This window comes from Larimichthys crocea, chromosome I (genome assembly GCF_000972845.2).
Source record: "Larimichthys crocea isolate SSNF chromosome I, L_crocea_2.0, whole genome shotgun sequence".
NCBI classification, from domain to species: Eukaryota; Metazoa; Chordata; class Actinopteri; family Sciaenidae; genus Larimichthys; species Larimichthys crocea.
Window position 1 is genome coordinate 24,874,055 of NC_040011.1, and position 25,037 is coordinate 24,899,091.

Here is a 25,037-nt window from a genome sequence, read left to right on the forward strand (position 1 = left end):
TCCAAGAAAAGGAGGATACTACAACAAAATGTGTCTTTAAAAGTAAAAATTGGAAATGGCTGATCAGTGTTAAGGGTCTATTCATGGTTAAAATAAAATTTAAAAAAAAATCAAATAATTGATCAATTTCATTTTCCTGTAATTTCATAATCCAGTTCATTTATCCGATATACCTTTATATCTCATTATTTTATGGGTTCTCTCTACACTTTGCCCGCATCATAGCATTATATGATAAGACATTGTTTCAGACGTTTTTATTGGAAATAATAATTCTCGAAATAAAATAAAAAAAAAGCAGTTTGAAAATATTTATTTTTCATGGAGGTTTTCGGCCAGAAACTTCAGTGACTGTGTTCTCTGCTGTTTCACATTTAAGACAATATGTTCTTCTCTGTTCTCCACTGTGTGACAGTGTACAGCTTACATCAGCGTGTGTATACTGTGTCTGTGGATCTGATAAAGGTTTGGTTGGGTGTTTCTCTTTAATTCTGCGGCATCTCTCTGACTGTATGCGGGCCTGCTGTTCTGGAAGAGGGCGGGCCGTGAACACAATGAGCAGATTTCGGACAGTAAACTAACCGATGCGACATGTACGCAGCGTGGACTTGCGGGGATTTCAGCACGCAGCCCACCTAACTTGGTTTGCATTGATTGAATTTGGCAATGGCATGCGGAGCTTTAAGTTGAGCAGAGGCCCCGGTCTACTGTGCGAAAACTGACCTCGGGTAAACCCTCAGAGGCGCGGAGGACTTTGGAGATATTCTGCAGAGGTGTTTTTGCGCAGCACGGAAACTCAACGCATAGGGTGATGGTCCCCCTGCCAACTGATAAGAAGTGAAACTGAGATTATTAAGGGACACATAGACAGCCACTGCGCCCCTGTGTAGAGGTGCAAGATGATGTCACTGATAGATCTGGACGATGATCAGCGATGGGTGCCAACACATGTGAATGTCACTGTCCTCCGCGCAAGAGGACTGCGAACCAAGGGCAAGCATGGCAGCCGCTACCTCTACACCATCATCCAGGTGGGGAAGGAGAAGTACACCACCGGGCTGGTGGAGAAAGCGGCTGTACCCGAGTGGAACGAGGAGTGCTGCTTCGAGCTGCTCCCGGGGATCCTGGAGGACGGCGGCCGAGGCGCATACCCCCCGGGGAGCGGGGACCTGGTCCTCACCGTTATGCACCGAGTGCTTATCGGACTTGATGTGTTTCTCGGTCAAACCATCGTCCCTCTTGATAAGATATTTCAGGAGGGAATGTGTCCACGAGATGAGTACGTTGTGTTTTAATTCCATTGCTGTCATGTGAGATACAAGTGATGTGTCATGTTTTCTATGTGATTAGGATAGGCAATACGCAGATCCTTTACTTAAAGGTACCTAGGTGCCTAAGTAAAAGTACCACAGAGTAGAAATACAGGTATGAGTATGAGTCCCACATTTGAAGTTCCAGAAGTAAAAGTTGGCCTACTGATTATGCATAATAACATATTATATCCCTAGATTATAGGCTAATTAGTAATGCTTTATTTAAATATCACCTGTGTTGGAGTTTATTGCCTTTGCATTTTGTACTGGTAATCTAAATATGCAAAGTAGCTAGTAACTAGGCTAATGTTGTCCAATAAATGTGGTGCAATAGAAGCCTGAAAGGGAAATGCTTAAGTAAAGATGTCAAAACTGTCTCTACTTGAGTACAGAACTTGAGTAAATGTACTGTTACATTCCACCACTGAGGAGAGGTTTAGGTTATGTAACTGTTTCAATCTACTCGTAGTGCACTGATTATCATCAACAACCCAAAACACAGCAGCTGATGTCACTGATTATCTTCCACCAGCGAGGTTCAACAATAAAAGCTGATGCAGGATGACACAGACTCATTAAATCCCGACTCTCCAGACTGATATCTTTTACTAGGCTACTCCAGCAGCAGCTCCCACAATGCACTACAAATCAACAAGATGAGATTCACTGTGGAACAAGTAATGATTTTAGCCAGAAGCCCTCCATCTTTATGCACAACGCACATCCTCCATTTCCATGTATACAGCATTAAACGTATCCTCAAATGCTTACTACAGCCTACTTTTGAATTATACATAAAGTTGAGTGGTAGCTACTTTTTCTGGCACTGAGCAATGCCTGCTGTTAGGACAGAGTAGACAGAAGGACATTGTATCCTCCTTCAGTACTTCCTGTACCTGATTGATTTAAAAAGCAAATTCCTCAACTGTGAATTTTGGAAACACACACAAGTTTGGTGAAGGAAGGCTAGTCTATGATAACTGACCATGATAATTAGTTAACAGAGCTGAGGCTGTTCATACATCTTTGTAAACAGTGATATGTTTGAGGAACCAGTTCATCAAATGCCTCTTTGTGTTACTGTAGACTGATGAACTCTGTCTCATGTACGGTTGTTATAAATGGATGACAGTGAAAATGAATTTATCAAAAGAAAACTGGTCTTTTTCTCCTCTGAAACGAAACCATTCTTCACTACATTTGTGACCCTTTCCTGAAAATTATGCATCAAATGTCCTTTGACTGTTTAAATTGAAGTCATTTTATTATACCACATTATTACTTTTTAATGTTTGGCAGAAAACTACTCAAACTTCAACCTTAAATTCATAAGGGCTCATTAAATTCCTTTCTAGGCTACCGTTTTTCTATATGATACATTTTTGCGTGACTAAGTTTGTGTGATATTCAGAGTATTTGAAGACCTCAGTTGTTCCACAGGTGACGCAACAGGACTCACTAGTAATATGTGAAACATTTCCACTGTCAACACTGAAGAGCAGAATAAAGTAAAGCAATACATCACATCTGGCTTTAATTGTGGCCTCTCCGCCCTCTCTGCGCTCAGTGAAACTCTGAATTCCTGCTGTTAGTTTTGGCTCTATAACACTTTCTCTGGCCCACTCGAAGGCTTTGGGAGGCAGGAACAGAGGGAGGATTTCATTGGTTGACTCTTCATACAGTGTTGGCCATGTCTTACGGCTCATGCTTGTTGGTGGGTGGAATCTGGGTTGTGATTTCCTGCTTTGAGGCTTATAAAGCAGTTTGTTGTTAAAGATTTTGAGTACAATCCCCTGAGCCGTATTTCCAGATTGTGTAATATGTGGAAAGCATTGCCAAAAGGAAATCAATGTTTTTTGTTGTTGCTTGTTTTGTCTCTGGAAAGGGCCAGATAACACATGCAACATCTGATTTGTGCTGTAAACAGATAGCATTACTCTTCAGTTATCCTGCTAAAGTATAGTGTATTTTTTAAAGCAGTGATGTAAGACTGATTGTCAGTGTGGATGTTGACTGTCCCTTTTCTTTTGTGGCTCCAGATGGTTCAAGCTCAACTCTAAGGCAGGAAGAAAAGAAAAGGAACGAGGTGAACTTCAGCTAACAGTCCAGTTCACTCGCAACAACATGACAGCCAGCATGTTCGACCTCACCATGAAGGACAAACCTCGCTCTGCTTTTGGCAAGCTCAAGGATCGTGTCACAGGGAGAAAGAGGGGGGACGTAGAGTCTTCCTCGGCCATTGTGCCAGGCCGCTACGCCGCCCTGTCAGGATCCCTGGGGCAGCCATTTGGGGAGGAGGTCGGAGTGGCAGTGGAGACTCCAGATGTAGAGATAGCAGAAGAGAAAAGAAGCAAGATGAAAGATTTCTTCAAAGGAAGACTGCGCAAGTCATCTGACACCAAGTCATGCTCATCACTGGCTTCAGAGAGTAGTGTATCTTCCATGGCCAGTGAAAACCCTGGACCTCCGCCCAGTCTGGACCTGCTGTCAGATCCTCCCAGCTCTCCTATCTATACTACTAAAGTGAGAGTGGACACCCATTACGGAGAGACAGATTTAGCTAAAAAAGGTAGGCAAAAAATGTTTCATACGCATGACATACACAAAGGGTCCCAAGGCTTTACCACAGTGGCCTGATAATCTATATAAACTAGACATGCAAATGACATAAACATTTAAGGATCCCTTAAATTTGGACCTTACATAATTGCGACCAAGAGAAAAAATAAACGTAAATGATCTCATTATTGCATATGGCAGCAAACAAAAATCAGTCTTTAGGTCTCGCAATGCATGTAGGTGCAAAGTCATACAGCCACCTAAACAGATTTTATATAAAGGTGTCACGAATGAAAGAACACAGCAATTAATGTAGTTGTGTCCACAAACATTAAAGGAAAATATACAAGAATCAACTTTAAATTCATAGTTATAAATTCATAGTTATTGTAGCAACATATTATATGTTTTATATTACTTACCAAGCAACAGGCAATGTTAGTGACTAGTTAGTGAACATGTGTCACATGTCTGTGGCTATATTTGTTGTAGCCACAAGACTCCTAATGAATGCTAAAGTTGCTCATTTTCTTCTAGATGTGTAAATGGACAATAGGTTTTCTAACACATGGGCCACAACAACCTCAAAATAGGATAACATGGTGCTGCCGTGTTTACAGATTGCTGCAAGTGTTTATCTGTGTTCAGTTCGATTTTTCTTTTTATAACCCACTTCTTCTTCTTTTCAACAGTGCTCACCAGCCAGCACACCACAAAGGCTCTCACTCACAAGCGAGCCCTCAGCGATGAAGCTAGTAAGATCACAACAGCCTTCCCTCGAACAAATCCTGCAGTGGAGTCTCTCAAGGGTCAGACCATGACTCAGTCCAAGTCTTCCTTGTGTATAAATGGAAGCCACGTCTACGACTCTGAGCCGCCCACTCCTAGGATCTCAGGAGCCCATCCGTCCAAGTTGGTCCTGCTAGAGAAGTGCTCCCCACTCTCTCGTTCCCTGCAGAACCTCACCAAGAGAAGTGAGGACAAAGGTTCCTTTGCGGACGGCCGACGCTGGTCCTTTGACAAGACGAAGAAAGACGAAAAAGAGGAAGAAAAGGAATCTCAGGCATCGTCTCCCCCAATTCAACAAGCTCAGATTGGGGGTCAGGCAGCGACGCCAGGTTCCTCCTCTCCTTCACCTGACAAAGGGAGGAAGCTAAGAAAGACATTATTCTCTGGAGGGAGGAGTGATTCCCTACCAACTAAGTCAGACCTGAACCAAGCCGCTTCAACATCTGAGGGGCGGCTCAGAGGCTGGTTTGGCTCCGGTGACTCCCAGAACAAACCAAGGTGAGTCAGGGTCATTTACAGGCTTCCCTCTGGGCTCAACAGTGTTTGATGAATGTGCACAACGGCAGGCACACAGGAGGCCTGTATTCAGTTGGGTGTCCTGAGTTCAGTGTTTGCTCTGCTCCCTGCTCATTTGAAAATGGAATTGATTTACTTTTCTCCATTTTACAATCACGCTGTATCATTATCTCATGCTATATTTTCCACAAATAACACTCAAGCATTTTCCATTTTCTTTACCAGTGTGTGTCTACATTTCTCTATAAAAGATGCAACATCACCGTGGTTTAGAAAAATGCTCTCGCAAAAGGACGTGTAACAAATCATTCCATGTTGATATGAGCTCACCCAACAGAAAAGCTGCCAATGTCAATCTTGAATGGTATTGAGTGGCAACAATGCATTTATTTATTTATTTTTGCTTGATTATTTTGCAAATGTGCTTTGCTTCTTTGATCAGATTTGTGTTACCGTTTTCATAATTCTTTCATTTGACCAGTTTTATATATCCACTGATGTTAGACAAGTTTCTTTTAGCAGAAATGTCCCACTTTGTTGTGGAATATCAGCTCATATTTTGGTTGTCTTCTCTGTTTGTGTAAGAAAGATGTTCCCCATATGGTAACCTGGCACATAATTAACTAAGCTAAGCTATTGTGCCCTATTTTCCTCTACAGGCTGGAAGTTTCTCCTAAGGTAGAAAGCAGCTCAGATGTACCCCCTCCCCTCCCTCCTCGCTCCCCTGTACCCCCTCAGTGCTCCCCTCCCTCTGCCACCCTCTCTGGTCTTGTCTCACCTGATGACTACAATCACACCAATCCCTTCACCCCGTCTCCCTCTCCCTCCTCAACCCCCATCTCCCCTTCCAACCCTTTCCCCTCACGTATGCAGTGCAACCCCTTTTTTGAAGAGCTCATAGCTGAAGAGTCACAGAAGTCTCCTCCTTTTGCGTCTTGCTCCTCTTCTGGCTCATCCCCCTTTCATTACACTACTCTGCTCTCCCAGCCCTGCACACCCAGCCCTGCTCATGATGTTAAACCTACAAATATGGCTTTCATAAAGCGGGAACGCCCCAGACCGGTAGCTAGACAGATATCTCTCCCTGCATTACTACCCAAAGCAGCCATGCCTAACTCCCCGAACCACTGTGCCCCTCGCTCCATGTCAGAGAGTGCAGGAGAATGGGACGACTCATTTGATGCCTTCGCCTCTAGCAGGCTCAACTCACCTAAAGGGAGTCTTCCTCAGAAACAGCTGAGGACCAGTCCAACTTCATCTCATAGACATAATTATCTTCCAGTTAATACCAATAATCATGCACAAGAGCTTCAAGTATGTGAAGAGGAGCCTCCGCCTTTGCCTCCACGGAGACTTTTAAGAAATTCAGTTAACGAGATTTACTCCGATGGCTGGCTGCACAGAGGTCAAGAGCTAGCTGTCCACAAAGAAGCTTACCTCCTCTCACAAACCGGTGTAGCCTCGCTGCAACATGGGAGAGAAGGAGATAGCAAAAGAAACAGTATATCCCCAGACCCTCAAACGAGCAGCGAGAACTCTGATTGCCTCAGCATTAACTCTCAAGCATACAGAAATACTACTTCACCAGGATTAATGTCTGAAGAAAAGCTCAAAAAGTTCAAATATGAACCTTTGGAAGATGAAACTGACCGCTGGGGAGGGATGTTGTTTGAGCAAGATCTGTATGGACGTATATGTAGAGGAAACTATGGACAAACCAACGTAAACAGTCATCATTTATCTGTGGATGCTGAAGAAACTGCTGGATATAAGATCACATCTATGAACTCAGGACCTATAAGGGTTCTTGACAGCGAGATAAATGTTGCAGACCTTTTGAACTTGTCATCTACTCCTCCCCCACAGCCGGATGCAAAGGTAGTAGATATTACAACCACTCCAGTAGAGCAGACTAATCCACCTGAAACCACATGCATCAACAATAACGTGTCTTTCTCACTAACCTTAGGAGATCTGAACATGAATGTGAACAATTTAGATTTTAGTTTTATTGATTCAGATGGCTCTTCTCAGTCAGAGGTGGCTGATACTCTCAAAGGCATCAGCAGTTTACAACCGTCAGAAGACTCGCTAGCCTCTTATCATGCAGAGACAGTGACCACGCCTCAGGATAGGTTCACTCTGAAGGACACATACATACCTGAGATGAACTCTTCCTTTGAAATTCCTGCATCATCTAACAAACTGTGCAAAGTCTCTCCAGTATGCCAAGACAATTGCCAAGATTGTGAACTGAATAACACAGTGCCACATGGCAACTCCAGTGGGCAGATGGCTGCTTTGTCGTCACAAAATCAAACCTCTAATCCACCCGATCTTCAATCCAAAGAAGATGTACCTACAGGTGTTGACGATTTTATAAAGACACAAAAGGACTTTGATGATAATGGAAACCCACAGGGTAAAATAGACACGCTTAACCAGAAGGAGCCAACTTCTGGTGTGGTTAGTGCACGTTTTAGACCAAAAGGAGTGTCCCGACAGAACAGTGGTAGCAGCCCAAACAACCAAAACAAAAGTGGAGAGAGAGAGTTTGAACAGTTGTTGTCCCTTGTTCAGAATATTACCAGAGTCAGTGAGGGACCACTGTCATACCAGCCCACTAAATCAACTCTTTCTTCCTTACTGTTATTTAATAAACAGACAGATTCCCTAGGAGAGAGCACCAAAGACCAAGCACATCACAATGAGACTAATTCACAAATATGTTCAAAAGATGACACAACAAACCTTCTTACAGAAAAATGTGTAACAGGAAAATCCTCTGACATCAGTTTTGAAGACCTTCATGCAAAAGTAGCACCAAGAACCCCTTCAAAGTCAAAGATTGGGCAATCTTTGCAAGAGCCTGAACCCCCTTCTCCTTCCATCCCTTGTGCACTCTCCCTTTCAGCTGATGCACAGGTTACGCACAACCCTACCCCTTTCTGTTGCCCCTCCATACATCCCTCAAGCATGGGGCCCAGTGCCGGAGCCAGCACTACTTTGGCTGTGGCCCCCTACACCTCCTCCTATTCTACCATCTCCACCACTGACCAGCCCCTGGTCGATGCACGGCACTCACTTTTGCCTGAGGAGACACAACCAGCTAGCAACCTGCCCCATCTGGAGAGCAGGTGAGAATCCTCACACTAGGATGATGACATATGTAGGTTGTTACAAGCTGTAGTAGGAATAACAGACAAGATTTCCACATACAATACAAAACATGTAATGTTATTTTTTTTTTTCATTTTGTTGCTCTGGTTGCTTTGTTTACTGTTGGCCTGGCTTGTTTGATGTTGAATGCATTTATGCCTTTATAAGTTCTGTCTTTTTCATCATCCAAAGTGATTGGATGGTACCTGCTGCATTGTTCTCGGCTTTGCCTCACATTTATGTTATCCATCTCATTATTCAGTTTATTGTTGGCTACTGTAATTTTGTTGTTTTTCTTACATGTCGCTGTGCCTAAATTTAGCTACTTTTGCTGCTGCTTTGGCCACCTGATACATTATGCCCAGATAGCCTGTAGTCCTGTAGGGGTATATTATGTTACAAGAATAAAAGGGTACATGTGGTGTATACTAAGGAATAAGTAGAGGACAAGGAATTCAAGATATTTATTGTGTTGCAGGGGACCCCTCAGCCATTTAATTACCATCTTTTAGAGTTAATCAATAAAGTGCATCAATAATAAAAGAAAATAAATTAAAGTGTTATCTCAGAAACCCAGCTTTTCTTTTAAAGTAGCTTTAATTTCCAGCTTTTATTCAAATCTTCTGTCGCTACACATTCGCTTACCTCCCTCCCTGTTGTAATATAGTCACCACAAGATCCTCCAGTAGCCAGAGAGTCACCACACTCACATTTTAAATTTCTGACCTGCCTTGACATGTTGAGCTTTTTCAAGAAGTTCAATTAAAATCACTGAATAAGTCAAAATACAGTAATTTGCCATCATTTGATCATACAAGATTAGTCATCAGGACACAGTTATGCACTTACAGTTAACTTACAGTACACTTGTGTTGAAATACTAGTGCTGACCTCTTTACTTTGCAGACCTCATCCAGTGAAGCCGTTAACTTCTAGCCAATCAGAGAAGAAGGAGGGGCGTTCAGTTCTGGAGAAGTTGAAGTCCACCATCCACCCTGGACGTGCCACCCACCAGGTTGTAGCAGAACCTGAGAAGAGTCAGGTACTATGAAACAAAAACACAACTCTACACCTTATGAACCCTTAATATCCTCCCATATAAAGTCTATTTACCTATGTAGCTCGATGGGAGATGACAAGTTTTTGTTGCCTGATCTTACTAATGCAGCTCAAATCTACATTTTTTTGTTGTCTAACTTAACTGTAAAACGGCTTTCCACACCATTAACACACAACTATTATTACTGCCATGAAGTAAATAAAAAAGTCAGAATTAAAACACACACATGAAAGCGGTGGTGGAATATAACTCTAAGTACATTTACTCATGTACTATACTAATATAAATTATGAATTAAATGAAGTGTGCTTTACTTGAGTGTATTATTTTAAGCTATGTTATATTCATACACCACTACATTTCAAAGGGATATAGTCTACAGCTTTATTTACTAGTTGCTTTACAAATATACGAATAGATGATGGTGAATAGATGATAAATAAGACCTTAAGATTACCTAAAGATATTATGTTATGAATTAAACTATCCAGCAGTTATATAAGAGCAGAAGAAACAATTAGTTGATTAACTGATTAGACTAGTCAGTCTATTAATGGAGCAAATGATAAGCAGGTTAATTCATAATGAAATAATCATAAGTTTTAGTCCTATACAAAAAGTTTACAATTAAATAACAGTAAAATCCTGCCTTTATATTAATGCATGAGTAATAATCATCTAATAATGTAATATTTAATACTGTAACATGGGCAATGTTTCTGCATTGAGCACTTTTCATACTTTTCACAGCACATTTTCCTGAATATACTTATATATCTTTACCTACAGTGCATATTGTTACATTGTGGCATTAGTACGTTTACTGAAGAAAAAGATCGGAATACTTCCTCCACCACTGCATGAAAGTGTGCAGCTGCTACCTACCTATCAGCTCCCTGTTAGACTGAGGTTACTTTCAACACTGGGGAGAGAAATGCTGATCCCATGACTCCTCTCCAGTGTGACATAATTCTTTGGCCCAGATAAGAGTTTTCATGTCCTAAAATTATGTTTCTAGTCTTCCTCTGCAACATTTTGGGCTGTTTCTGTAACAGTATGTCAAGTAATGAGGTGATAGGACTGGATTATTATGATGCTGTTTATGGAAAATTAAGGGAGGAATGAGTTTCCACATCCTGCCACCATCAGTTTAACTTGAATATTACCTTTAATTACTTCTTACACTAATATGAACTGTATATATGTGTTACACATGTATGTTGATGAGATGAATGATGATGTGGTTGAAACTGCAGTGAATAAAAGCCTACTTTTCACTGCAGCCTGGCCAGGTTTTCTTGGTAGAATAATGCAACATTCGTACCAAACCTGACAGCAACTAAGCTTCTACATTCAGTTATTTAACTGAATTAAATTTAACTACTATATGTCATATTTCTGACTCCTATTACCATTCATTATGTCACCTATCAACAATTGGCAGGAAAACAGGAAAATCACACAGTCAGTTTTCAAAATACCCATAATGCTCTGAGTCTCACTGTGTGAAAACAGAGGAAGAATTAAGTTATTAACATGTCATATTAAATTACAGAAAGCCATTAGGTCCACACACTATTTAATGCTTCTGTGAGCATTTATTAATACCAGCAGTGCACTTGGAGCATAACTGTTGTAATGACTTCATTGCTTCCAGTGACTTGCTTAATTTTTTTACCATCTGCAACACCACACGATGCACCGTATTCAGTCATGTTTTATTATAGCAAGCATGAATCACAATTTTAACATCGCTGTAATCCCAATTTCTCATTTAAACTTAGATTTCAACATTTTGGGCAATAGGCTCTTCGTTTTTAGCCGAGAGTTAGAGGATGTTGATGTCTGTATGTTAAATGAGAAGCCAGGAGACACACAGAGACTGGAAGTAGAGGGAACGGACAGAAATAGGAGTGGTATCAATCTTCTCATCTAACTCTCAGCAAGACAGTGACAGGTCCACACAAATATGACTGGCTTCCTACAGCTATACTGTTTCCCTCTCTCGCAGGAGGTGACAGTGGACAACTCGGCTCAGTATCAGCACCTGACCAACATGGAGCTGATCTCCCTGCTGCTGCAGCAAGAGATGGACATGCAGAAGCAGCAGGCGGCCTCCGAACGGCAGGAGGCGCAGCTGCAAAAGTGCGAGGCTGAGCTGAAAAAGGTCAAGTTACAAGTCCGAGACCTGGAGGACTACATTGATAACCTTTTACTGCGGATCATGGAGCAGACACCCACGCTGCTTCAAGTGCGCACTAGGCACAAGTGACGACAGTGCTAGTGTGTGTGGTGTATTGCACATGATGTATGCTCCTCTAGAATACTGTTTCCTCAAGAGTGGGTGCAAAATACAGGGTTGCTATTAGAGATTGGGAATCTCTGTTCTAGAGACAGTCAAACAAATACTCTACACAAAATCTGATCTCACAGTCATCCAGGTCTTCTCACTGCTAATACTGCCTTGTTGATGTAGACACGATATTACCCAACATGCATGCTGGTTACCGTCCCAATTTGGCACGAAGAGAAAACAGAACAAAGTACTATATGAAAAAGCTTCTATCAAAGCGGTTGCAAATGATTATTTTACCCATGCTTACTATAATGATTTAAGGTAGTCAGCTATTGTCAATTTAAACTTTAATCTCACTGCTTCCACACATGCTTAAAGTAAAATAAAATAAAATAAAATAAAGGCTAGAGATACTTCTAGGGGTGCATTTAATGTGCTCTTTGAGGATTAAAGTAGTTCCTCTGGCAAAATATGACGTTAGCTCAAGTAACCTTAAAATTGCAGATGTCAAAGTGCAAAAACAACATTTTGGAACAAGATTTTCATCTGTCTCTTTTATGAAATGCCAAGCGCACAAAGGTTGACTTGGGTTAATAACATATTTTAAGATAGACTTTCAGAAATGTTAGAAAAAATAGCAACACATCATAAAATGCAGCACTGCAACATGTTTACTATAAAAAAAAGTTTCTGCATTAACATTGTATGATAAGCAAAAAGCAATGTTCATGTTTGTGCCCGAAAAGAAAAGAAAGAGGATGAGGAATGTTTTCATTTTGTGTCTCTGTTTTGTTTTCTATTTTTACTAAATATTGTGTTTATTAGATACTAGTTCCACATTACAAATGTTTTTTGGTTTCGTTGTCCATTCTTGCAATATTTTGTTGGAACAGCAACATTTTACTGTAGAAACAACAACTCATCAATGCAGTAAATAAGAGTATTATAAGTTATTTCTATAAAATACTTTTGTCATGATAATATATTCTATTCTATCTCTCTAGTACCACTGTAGCTACTTGCAATGCTTTACAATGACCGCAGTACTGTACTGTAATAAAATAAAGCGCACATGAACCAAGGTTTCGAAGGTCTTTTTGTTGATGGTTTGTCATTAGTCAGACCTCAGTGAGCCAGCACGGACAAATCCATCATGCTTGATGTTTTTATGGTATGTTTGGTATGCTGCAGCAATATTTACTTCTCTCCACTAGGGAGCACTGCTTACTACACAGTTTGGGTGGAAACCTGCTGGTTCAGCATTGTCCTGCTTTGCACATTCACTTCAGACTCCAGAGACTATGTATGTCTGATTTACTGCAGATAATAATGTTGTAAATTGAATCCATTGATTCATAACAAATGTTGACAAGTTGCCTTCACATTGCTGTCCATGTTGTCTCTCTCTAAATGATTTTAGATTGTGAAGTGCTGACATTCATTTCTGCTCTAAAACAAACTATAACAGCACAGGTTTGTTTTTGTTTATAGACCAAATAGATTTGATCCATTTCCTGTCCACACACACTTATTTTACAGATTTTTGGTGAAAATAGTGAGAAAAATCAGAATAGAAAAGAAGTGTTCAGATCATTCACTTAAGTAAAAACAACAACAGTGCTGTTGGAATACTTTACTACAGATACAAGTCCTGCATTCAAAATAGTAAAAGATAAGTACTAGTTATGCAAGAATGCCTCTGACAGTGATATCATTTTTGTTACTGATCCATTTAAATTAGCTGAAGTAAACTGTTCAGTAGTGTATCTATATCATTGCATATAGGATGAGTACCTTGTGTGTAAAATCTGCAAAGTTTTGTCTGTCAAATAAATGTAGCGCAGACAAAAGTAGAATATCTGTCTTTAAAATGTAGTAAAGTCAAAATCTAAAGTGGCATAAAATTAAAGTATGAAGTAGAAGTACACAAAAATTATACTTATTTACCACTGGTGGTTTATTTATTTTTTCTTCTTCTCATTGTTGACGTCTCATCGGCAGCAAGGATGACTGTAGACATTTACTCTTGCTGACTTTTGCCTCTTGGTGATGTGTTATTGAGATTTAAACACAATTATATTCCTTATTGATTTCTTGTTTTGTCCATTTTCTTCTTTGCTTGATGAATGAAGAAAATGTGCTATAAAGGCCTATAATAATATATAATAATTAAAGAATAATGCACGTTTAATAGACTTTTATCCATTTGAAAGCAGCAGTCTCTTGCCATTGGTCACTATGACAAGAGCATAATCAAAGCGTTCAGTTTTGTTTTGTTTTTTTGCTTCAGGTTTTTTTTTTTGTTATTCTTATACAGATTTTTTTATTATCAAGTGAACCTGAAGGCATCTGATCATTACTCGTTTCTTCAGGCCACACCTCTTCACATAATGATGAATTGGTTAAATCGAGCACCTATGGGTGAAATCAACAGACTCCCTCCCAAGATCAATCCGAACAATTATGCAATAGCTTTCACCTTATCGATCATTTGGGATGTGTAGTCATGCGGTTCAACTTTGCCAGTGTTAATGCAAGAGAGAAGACTACACATCCCAACAGACAAAGCGGCTCGTTGCTTCACTAGTTACACATTGAATGTAGTTCGCTCTACTTGAAAATCCGTTCATGATTCAGTTCATTAATAAATAAATAGTCCGGTGTCATGGCGGAATCTGCAGCATGTCCTGCTTTCCAGCTCGGAAGATCCCGATACGACCAGGTAAGTGCTCTCTATCCTCCATTAAACATGCATTAATGGGAATGTTTTTTAAGGTTTTCGGGGGTGTAAAAAGCCCCCATCCTCCGCCCAGCTCTGCTCCACTCCGGCTGCTCGGGATGCTGACACTTTGCAGCCAAAGTTGCCTTTGGTTTGCGTTTTTTTCTGCGGTGCGGTTCTTTGTTAGAAAACCGCAACAACTTTTAACTGAAAAATGAACTTCTGAGTGTGATCGGATGAGTTTTGAGTTGATTACAGTTTCACTAGTGGAGATCGTTGTCTGCAGGCAGCGTCAAATCGCGGTTTATCATCTCCTCTGACAGATTTCACTGCCTTTGCCTCGATGCTGCTCCGTGAGAGATGACATGAGAGAGTGTGCGTCTGCAGCCAAGACATCTGATCTCAACGGCAGCCGTAGTTTTTGATCAGTTTGTCAGGATAAATGTAAATAATATTATGTTTTCATTTTCCCCTTTTATCGCTAGAGTCTCAGATATTGGACATTTATGATAAAATATCTCAACATTTTATAGATTAATGCTAATCCCAATCATACTTTAATACCCTCAAGTTCAGGCTGATTCCTCCAGACTGACCGTTTCCCAACCTGTGATCAAGATTTATGGGCTGTCAATCCTCATCTGAAGCCCATTACTCAATTGTCCATCCTCAGAAATGAATTTGCATTGGTCAGCCCTGAGAGATAATGTGACCTTCACAGTTCCTTCAGTTAATGTGCCATCATTAACTTGGGAAGCTGGTCACATTTGAATTTCCAAGATCTCTTTCTTCAAAGCCATTTATTAAATAGTCCAAAGAAAATTACTGTATTCACTTTTCGCTTAAGAGTGATAGTCAAAAACGCTGTCTTTTATATTATTATTGCACTACTATTATTTATTAGGCATAATTTTGTAAAATTAATTTATTCACATCAATATTACCAAATGTAAAATATCAGGTAGAAGCCAATTAGCATACAGTAAGCATATTATGAGTTTGAAGTCAAGTCATTTCCTGTTGGACACTTACATAAAAAGAGCAAAAAGAGACACTCAGAGATGCATTTTTTCAGAAAGAGACACACAACAACTACACAGAGATAGACAGTAACCTCAAAGAGATGCAAAACAGCAAGAGACAAATGAGACTAACAGTACCACAAATACACTTGATTAAATTGATTTGTGTTTCTCAGTCTGGGGCTCTTGCTCGTATGAAGGTGTGTGGCGACCTTTTGCATGTACGTGTCCAGGGGCCTGTTGTTCCATCACACACTAATTATCACAGGACATTGCAGCGTTGACAAAAAAAGCTTAAATAACAGTTCATTTACACTCTTTGTCTCACGTAACTGACTATTTTTAGTGATTACCGTCACAATTCCTCCTTTGAGATCAATGTAATTTCAAGAGTGTTTCCAGTTACTATTGCTGAGACACGGCATATATGTGCTTTTTCTAGTGGGAAATCTTTTCTGTCTGACTGTCATGAACATTTTATTTTCCCATCTGCAACCTGAAGTTCATGTCAGGTTGGTGAAGGTGCTGTAATACTTTCAGTTTCTTACGTCAAAGCACTTAAAATTAGGTCAGTTCTTGAATCAGCATGAATCTCGCTCAGTTTGTCTGTGCTTTCTGCTGCGCTCCAGCTCTGCTAGCCTTGTTGTGTACTCTCCAGGGAGCTGAAACTCATGCATAATTAAAGCAGGCTCCTCACATGGATCCACTCTCTACCCCACACTTACAAAACAGCACTGCACCACATATGGCCTGTCAGAGCAGGCTGGAGGATGTAATGGAGGGATGGCAGGAGCAGAAAATCCAGAGACTAAGTCCAGAATGATTGTACATATCTACAGTCTTTAGGAAGATGAATATTGTCTCCTGTCATTTCAATTAAGAACCGGTACTGAATAGATAATTAAGATAAAGAGGGGTTTGTTCCACTGTGTTTTCTGCCCTTCATAACTGGTAAATGTCTTTGAGGGAATCTGATTGAAGCTGCCATGTTTTTGCCAATCTGGTATGCCAAAGAGACTCCTGGCATGAACTGCTACAGGGCCTTTTCAGACTGTTGGCACTCACACATAGCAATTGGCATGCTGATGGAGACAGTGTAGGGAACAGAAAACAGGGAACTTGACCAACAGCTCCAAGCTTCACTCAGAGGAATGTGAAATGTAAACTTACTCAAGATTGTTAATTCATTTTGACCTCAAAAAGCACATTTTACTTTTACATCTCAGTTGTATTATGTTCCATTGTCCAGTTTGGATAAGACTTCATCATCTATATTTTTATATTTTAGATGCCTGTCTGTGTTTTGTTCTGATATTTCACCACTGAGTATCTAAGAGTTCAATTTTCCTTGTAGCAGTATTCTTTATGAATGTTTCATTACCATAGCAATGGTTTGTGCAAGGACAACACACTGTGAAGAGAATCTAACCTCAAATGTCCCTTTAACTATTGATTCAGAGCTTTCAGTTGCACCTCACAGGCGTCCGTTAGCAAACAGAACAAGCAATAATTCATAGTCCTGCATGGAAATTTAAACATACAGCAATAATTTTACATTTCATTAATCATTAGTTTCCTGCCGAGAGTTCAATGAGACAATTTCTACCAATCTGTCTATCCAGTAACTATTAAGTGACTGTTAGTTTATAGGTCTAGTGTGTAGGATTTAGTGGCATATAGTGCTGAGGCTGCAAATTGCAACAAACTGAATACCACTTGCCTCACCCTCGTAGCATATAAGATAAACTACAGTGACTGCAAAACTCAAAAGAACACAAAAGGTCCTATCTTGCACAGGTATTTGATTTGAACATTTGGAGCTCCTGTAGAAGCTCCTGGTGGGCTCCGTGTAAGAGGACACGCTCTTGCTGTAGATAAAAAGATGATTATACACTAATGAAAACATACTTCTGCTAATAGATCCTCTAAATGTTACACACTAGAGCTTGAACCCATATAAAACATGTCAAAATGTTTATTTGCCTGAGTTAGCTAACTGTTTCCCCCATGCTTCCAGTCTCTAGGCCAAGCTAAGCTAAGCATCTCCTGGCTGTAGCTTCATATTTATGGTGTATGTAAGTGGTATTAATCTTCTCTTCAAATGCTTGGCAAGAAAAGCAAATAGCCATATTTCCCAAAATGTTCCCAAAACTATGTTTAACAAATCAAAGCAATAGCTGATAATAAAGGCTATAGCCACCAACTGAGTACACTAAGGTCAAGTCTTCTTTATTGTTTCTTGGAATTTGTTTTTAGGTTTAGGTTGTTTTTTGGATTCATTTCTGAAATTTTGGCTTCAGCTTTACGTATAAAACAATAATGTGTGCTTAATGTGACATTGTGTCATGACAAATACATAAACCTCCTTTTCAAATTAGCAGTGTTCAAAAGATAAAACTATGTTTTTAGGAACTTTAGAACCAGTCGCTTCAGACTATTCACAGAGGGGAGGATGGTCTGCTGTTATTATGTGTCTACATTCATTAAAATTGAACTTTATCTTTTCCAGGGTTCATTCCTTGGTCGTCTGAGACACTTCATAGACATCATCGACCCCAGCACCCTGTTTGTGTCTGAGGTAAAGCATTTTCTGTAAAACGTTTTATATATTGTGGATAGATGTATGCACAATATGGTTTGAGCCTCCATGCAGTATTCATATTCATTTATTAACACAAGCTGCCAATCCTGCTGGGTGTCAGTCCTCAATACCTTCATGGTACAGGTCATGTGAGCGATCAGATTTTATTTAGTTCAATACAGCTGCTTGTGTTTGTGGGGCTGAAATGATCGATTCATTGGTCAGTCAACAACAACAACAAAAAAGTAAGTAATTGAATAATCATTAAAGTTGTTTTTTTGAAGAGTTCTATGTTAATGTTTCCTTGTTTCGTTTAGTTACAGTGTATGATTTAAAAACTTCTGGTTTTGATCTGTCCTAAAAAATGAACTTGACGATGAAGGTGCCATACAGGTGGGCAATATAGCTAAAAATCACAATCTATCTAAATTGCCTTTTCTCAGTTTTGAAATGTCCTGTAGGCTATAGCCAGACTTGAAATAACCTCTGAATTCCTTCATTTGGACCATCAAAACTATTGGATTAAAGGTACTACGTGGGTTTCAAAATGGGGATTACAATCTGAGTTTAATTTGAAGCAAAAATAAAAATATAAAATAACACATTTAAAGTACTCACAACTTGGTTGCATTGTTTATAATATGTCACCAAAGGAGGAGCCATTTTAGTAATTTGTCCAGTCAGCATAGCCATCTTGTTGGCATCTTTGTTCGTGTAGCATGGATCCGCCAGCAATGAGATTATGTGATATTGCAATCTTACGCACCCCAAAGATGTAATATTGGGTGCTAGGAAGTACATTTATATTTAGCAAAGATATGCATCCAAAAAATGTTCAATTGGCAACATGACAGACTGTCAAAATATAAATACATTCTTAGTCTTATAAACCCTTTTTCCTCTTTTCTTCTGTATGTAGAAAGAGTTGAAAGAATCCATTAAATTGCTTGATGACTACAAACATGACACGCTTCCACCTGGAGTCTCTGATCTCCAGGTGAGTCTTTTATGATGCTGATGTGATACAGACTATGTTACACTATAATATGATCACACTTTTACTGGTGGTTTTAAAATGAGGAAAATGTGAACCTAAAAATTAATTATAGCTCTTTTCTTTAACTGCACTGCTTACCTGTGCAGCTGTGGGGAGCCCAGAAGATCAAGCAGGTAAGTGATTCACCAGTCGTAAGTCAGCCCAGGTTAACTACACCACCATACATTCGAGCCTATGGGCTCCTGGCAGCATGACAATGAGGTCATGCTCTGTGCACGCAGGCCATCATTCATCCTGACACAGGAGAGAAGATCTTCATGCCATTTCGAATGTCAGGTACGACCTCAGATGAAGATCTTTGCTAAACTTGTTGAAGGTTCTCCATTGTTTGTCACTGTTTCTTCCACTGAAAATCATTTCTTCACTTGTGCAGGTTATGTACCATTTGGAACACCAATTGTAAGTCCCATTTGAAAATCATGCATTTCATAGAACTTAACTTGGCTGTGAAGAGATCCATTTACATAGTCAAGTTTGGAGATAGATGGAATGAGACTTTGGACTTATTTTGCACAAAAATAAGAGCTTATTCCCTGGTCTCATCTAGGTCATTGGCCTTCTTCTCCCAAATCAGACTGTGGTGTCTACCATTATATGGCAGGTACTGTAATTGCCCAACATATTGTAAACCATTGCATTTATTGTACATTTTGAACATCTGGTAAGCTCACTTCTCTGTGCACATGAAGTGCTTATCTACTTGTTCTAACTCAGATAAAGACATTGTAAAATAAAGCGGTGCTGCTCTGTTTGCTTCTTGCTGTGTGTTTCTCCTGTTCCTTCCTTTGTTTGTCCACCTATCCACTACCTGTTCTTCCTTTCTTCATTCCTTCCTTCTTCTCTGTACTCGTTCTTTCCTTTGTTTATTCCTTTAACTCTCCATTCCTTCCTTATTTACTTCCTTCTATCCTACAGTGGCTCAACCAGAGTCACAATGCCTGTGTGAACTATGCCAACCGCAATGCCACAAAGGTATAGGAACCATTTACTTTGGTTATACAGATCTGTAGTCCTCTTAGAGGAATGATACAATGTGTTCATTTTGATTGCTTTACATATTAACTTATTAACTAACCCAAAAATAAAACAATGCTAGTGTTTTTTTTTAAACTTTCAGACAATGTCTTAAAGACATTCAATATAAAATTGAGACTTTACAGCTGTGACACAGAATTTCTTTTGTCCCTCCTCAGCCTATGCCAACATCCAAGTTTCTTCAAGGCTATGTAGGAGCTGTGACTAGTGCTGTGTCTATTGCAGTGAGTGTGTTTCTTGTTCAGTGACATTAATATTCTCGTTCAGGATTGTCTTGTTGTGAGTTTACCTGCGCCTGAGAGCAGTAAATTTAGTCATGAGCTGCTTTGCATCTGCTCTGTCCAGAAGCAGCTGTAATGAATTAATTAGGTAACTCTGTTCAGCTTTCAATATAGTTTTAGTCTTTCATAATGTTGTTGTTGTTTTTTTTGTATTTAATAGGTGGGACTGAATGTCCTGATTCAGAAGGCTAACAAGCTGAGTCCTGCCACCAGAATGATAGTACAAAGATTTGTCCCCTTCCCAGCTGTAGGTACGTTGTCAAAGAGCCCTGTGTGTCACTTATAATAAATGGTAATTATGTGGCCCTCTGGTGGTTGGGTTACAGCATCTTCCTGATGTCATTTGGTGTTTCACATTTTATCCAAATCTGCTTGTTAATTCCACTAATTCAGTTTTAATAATGTGTTATAGTTTCATTTGCTAACACTTAACACTACTTTAAAATTACAAAATCATCGTTTTGTGGTTTCACTATTCCTTTAAAGGAATTTATTTTTTTTATCATATTTATTTATGACTGGAATTTCTAAAAATTTAAATTAATGTTATGTCAAATTGTAAAAACTGCCTTTCTCTCTCAATCCTCAGCTAGTGCAAACATTTGTAACGTGGGTCTGATGAGACACAATGAGCTATCTGAAGGTATCGATGTGCTGGATGACAACGGGAATGTGGTGGGATCCTCCAAAATTGCTGCAAGACATGTGAGTGGCTTTTTTGTACACTGACTGCACTGAATATGTTTATACACTATAGTGATTTTTTTCAGTGAATTACAAATTCGATGGTGGCTGAAAATGCATCATTTCCTGCTCAGCTCCTGTCACTCAGGACCCATCTGAGCTCTGTGAAAGAGAAAATTAAATCCAATTCATTGCAGTATTGTAAATGAAGCGTGTGCACAATGTTCTCGTCTTTTTCCGCAGGCGATCATGGAGACTGCGTTCACACGTGTGGTTCTCCCGATGCCAATCTTTGTACTGCCCCCCATCATCATGTCCTACCTAGAGAGGTTTGTACAGAAATACATTGTTGGCATCCCTTTTATTAATTAACAAGGGCTGCAAGAGTTATGTTGTGACACATTAATGGGCAGTGGAGATTAAACATTCTCAAATAGAGAAACACAAACACCGGAGACATTTTTTAAGGATGTTTTAGACAAAGAAGCATTTTATATTTGATTCTGCTCTTCAAAGGGAAAACAGTGCAGCATAGTGAGAAGAGAATCTGACAAAATAACCTACTTTTTAATAAAAACCTCTCTACTCCATTGTTCTTTAGTTTTTTCTCTCTGTCTTCATGGGGTGGTACTGTCTGTTTGATTCTGGTCTAAAAATACTTGAAATATGTGTGTATATAATGAGCCAGAGACAACAAATGTTGTGCCCCAAATTGCTTAGCATGCATTGATTTGACAGTCAAAGAAAAAGTAAAAAAAACTAAATGGTGAAATCTAATGTTATAGCCTAACGTGTCTTCAAACACAAAAAATAGAGTTCCAGTTTCACATGCATGACTCATTAAACCCAAAACTGGAACTTTCACACACATCTCTCGCCCACTAATTGTGGAAAATAGCACCCCCAAATCCGCACATGATGTTTTTCTCCAGAATCTAAAAATATCTTGTGGTAGTCATCTGGGATCATTCCACACAGAAGCCTCATGTTTTCCTTTTTTATCACTATCTTGACTTCTCGTGTAGGCTGAGGTTCCTGCAGAGGAACCGCAGATTGTTGCTACCCATCCACAGCTTTGTGTGCCTGGTTACCTTCGGCCTCTCCCTGCCTGTGGCCATCAGCCTTTTCCCCCAGATGTCTCAGGTACAGTAAAGTGTCGATTCAACCCACTTCTATTGCTGATTCAAGGCCAGATGGTTGAGGAAGCAGCTGGGAAACAATTCAAATTACTTATATGCCACTTGACACGCACAGCCCCAACCCACAAGCTCGTACTCACCTCTTATTCCAGATGTCTCTTCCCACGTCTAATTAAAAAGTCAATGTGATTTCCAAGGCTTAAAGAAAGACTCAGCGGGGTGCAGAACCAAATTTTTACCTTCAGCTTTGACATTTTTTGGTCTTTTGCAGATTGAGGTATCTTGCTTAGAGCCGGAGATCGCCATGGCAACAGATTGCAAGGTGGTGACCTACAACAAGGGTTTATGATGGATGATCGTGGTGTGGGAGAGGAGCGCAGAGGACGGGGGAGCGAGGATGGAAATGAGGCTGCATTGTGAATAGCTGTCAGGGAGAAGCTACAGTGGGGTTCGTTCATTATAACAGAGCCTGTAGATCATCATGTACTAACCCAGGGTTTTTTTTTTACACTTCTCCTGATCCCAGCAATTATTCAGTCAAGGTTTCTTCTCAGTTTGAAAATGAGGCAGATTTTTTTGCTGTGCTTGCTGTTTTCAAGAGCAAGTAAGAAGCTCTGTATATAGAAATAATATATATACTGTGAAATCAGTTTTTTAGCATTAATAAAATCTTTTAATATATACAGTACAGTGTTTCCTACACATAGACTATACGATATTGTCCACTCATGTGTAGTTGCTGCTATATGACCCAATATGGTTTATAAATACAGTTTAAACCTGAAATAACTGACTGTTTGTCCACTTTGGGGTCTGTAGAAACACACATAAAAACATTTATGCCATGGCAACAGTTGCTTCTTTCAGATACTGAGCAACATGGCATTTATTTAAAGTTGTGTGTTTTGTCTTCACCAACTCACAGATCAATATCTGTCTCTTAATCTGCTAAATGTTCCACTTTTTTGTGGCATTTTCTCTGAAAGGTGTCTGTTGCCAAAAAACAACACAGATGAGAGTAGTAAGAGTAACAAAACCACGGAGGTAAAATAAACTTTTTGTCACATACGAGTAGTGACGTGATCCATTAAAATATTGATTATAGTTTAATGGTTTTGCATCACAAGAACTTTCCTGAGGAACAGTGCATGTAAACAAACACAGTTGTCATGAACAGCTGATAGTCATGGAAGTAAAGGGTGGCTTTATTGTCAGCAGTCCAAAACTGTGGTAAAAAACAGGGGCTTGTCCACGGGTTAGTTACGGTTAGTTAATCAGCTAACATTGGATTTATATCTATTTAAGCACAATATCTCCTAAGTCAATGGTTCTCAAGCATTTTACCTTGTGATCCTGATTTGAAGAGGTAAACTATTGTAGCATTTCAGAAGAAAAAAGCAAACATTAGGGCCACATTTAAAGTAAAGTAAAAGTTCAGTAAAACAACATAAATCTACTTTTCTGCAGCCTTATCTGACTATGATTCAGAGGCATACCTGACAAAGATCCTTTAAATCTGTTCTCTAACATAATGTATGAGCTGAACATTTAACAGTTGACTAAAATACTCCATAGTATTCACTGGTGGACAAAGGAGAGAGCAAATGTCATGGAGTCATAAATATGTTACTAAATTATCTTTGTTCTTTCTGTACTGCCATTTCTTATGTTACTTATCAGCCATCAACACTCAGTGGTACACATATACCATCTGAAATAAGCTAATATCATCTGATATATCAGCACAGTTGGTTTGTAATCTGTTGTATTATTGTGTTGGAGACGGTTGGCAAAAGGATCTTTGAGGAATAACTAACTCTTGTGTACATTTTTGACTTGACTTTGAAAAAAAAAACTGCATTGGAATTCAAAATGTAAAATCACACTGGGACCTCTGCACTAACCTGCAGTGCTGATATATTCTGTACACTGAGAAAAATGCTGATATTGCCAATATTGCCAATATGAAGCCACTCAGTCAGTGGCTGTACTGTACTGTAGAGACTGTGCTGTAAATGTAGATTACACACTGTTTAAACAGATAAGTTGATCACATGACAGGTATTTTATTCCAAATAATGTGAAACAACATTCAGAATCTTGTCTTGGCGTTTTCTTTTCTATAGCAGCCAAATATTGTAAACTAATTTTCTTTCCTAACTTGTAGGAAGGACATGTATTCCTAATGAATTACTTGTTTTGTACAATATAAATGTATAACCTATATATTATGCTACTGATTATGAACTAGTATTTTTAATTCTTTGTATAAAACTTCGACAACAAGGTTATTAAACGTTTGCTAGACAAACAATGTAAATCATTTATCTATATTATCTAAAAAAATACATATAATAAATACTTTTCTCCTTTTACTGTTGTGTCTTTACTTCTATACTTGTCATTGTATGTAAGTTGTACACTTTGAGGGCTTTTCATCATACTGTTAGCACCATTTTCTGTTCATTTGTTTCTAAATTGGCACTAATTTAGCCACATTTAGTTATATAATTAATTTGAATGTGTCAGAAAATGTTTACTTGTATTATTGATATTCAGTATATTTCTGTAATACACTGTATTGCACCTTATTGGACAGGGAAACAGTGTTTTAGAGCTGAAATGATTTGTAAATCAATCGATTAGTCCATTTAACAGAAAAGTAATCTGCAACTATTTTGATAGATAGATTTGATTATATGTAACCAGTAAACTTATTAAAACTATTTTCTAAACATATTGTTTCATATAATTTAACAATTGATAGATTAATCAAAAAACTAAATGACAGAATAATTCCTACTTGTATAGTATTGTTTAGATGTCA

The 25,037-nt window shown here is 39.1% G+C and overlaps 2 protein-coding genes across 3 annotated transcripts; both read left to right on the plus strand.

Moving 5' to 3' along the window:
- Positions 1 to 409: 409 nt before the first annotated feature.
- Positions 410 to 12,769, plus strand: rab11fip5b (RAB11 family interacting protein 5b (class I)). 2 transcript variants are annotated; one of them, XM_019276427.2, is made up of 6 exons: positions 412 to 1,279; positions 3,353 to 3,882; positions 4,565 to 5,159; positions 5,837 to 8,314; positions 9,243 to 9,378; positions 11,408 to 12,769. In XM_019276427.2, exons 1-6 carry the CDS (start codon positions 900 to 902, stop codon positions 11,666 to 11,668), a joined length of 4,380 nt encoding a protein of 1,459 aa, XP_019131972.2. In that variant the 5' UTR covers positions 412 to 899; the 3' UTR covers positions 11,669 to 12,769. The 2 variants fall into 2 exon arrangements, with proteins under 2 accessions (XP_019131973.1, XP_019131972.2); XM_019276428.2 differs by lacking the exon at positions 5,837 to 8,314 and having other exon boundaries at positions 410 to 1,279.
- A 1,316-nt stretch (positions 12,770 to 14,085) lies between these two features.
- Positions 14,086 to 24,049, plus strand: sfxn5b (sideroflexin 5b). The gene is made up of 14 exons (XM_010742109.3): positions 14,086 to 14,414; positions 17,943 to 18,011; positions 18,934 to 19,011; positions 19,158 to 19,184; positions 19,293 to 19,347; positions 19,445 to 19,470; positions 19,619 to 19,672; positions 19,987 to 20,043; positions 20,265 to 20,330; positions 20,548 to 20,638; positions 20,977 to 21,092; positions 21,315 to 21,400; positions 22,097 to 22,214; positions 22,482 to 24,049. The coding sequence occupies exons 1-14, from the start codon at positions 14,358 to 14,360 to the stop codon at positions 22,557 to 22,559; spliced, it is 978 nt and encodes a 325-aa protein (XP_010740411.1). The 5' UTR covers positions 14,086 to 14,357; the 3' UTR covers positions 22,560 to 24,049.
- The last annotated feature ends 988 nt before the right edge of the window (positions 24,050 to 25,037 follow it).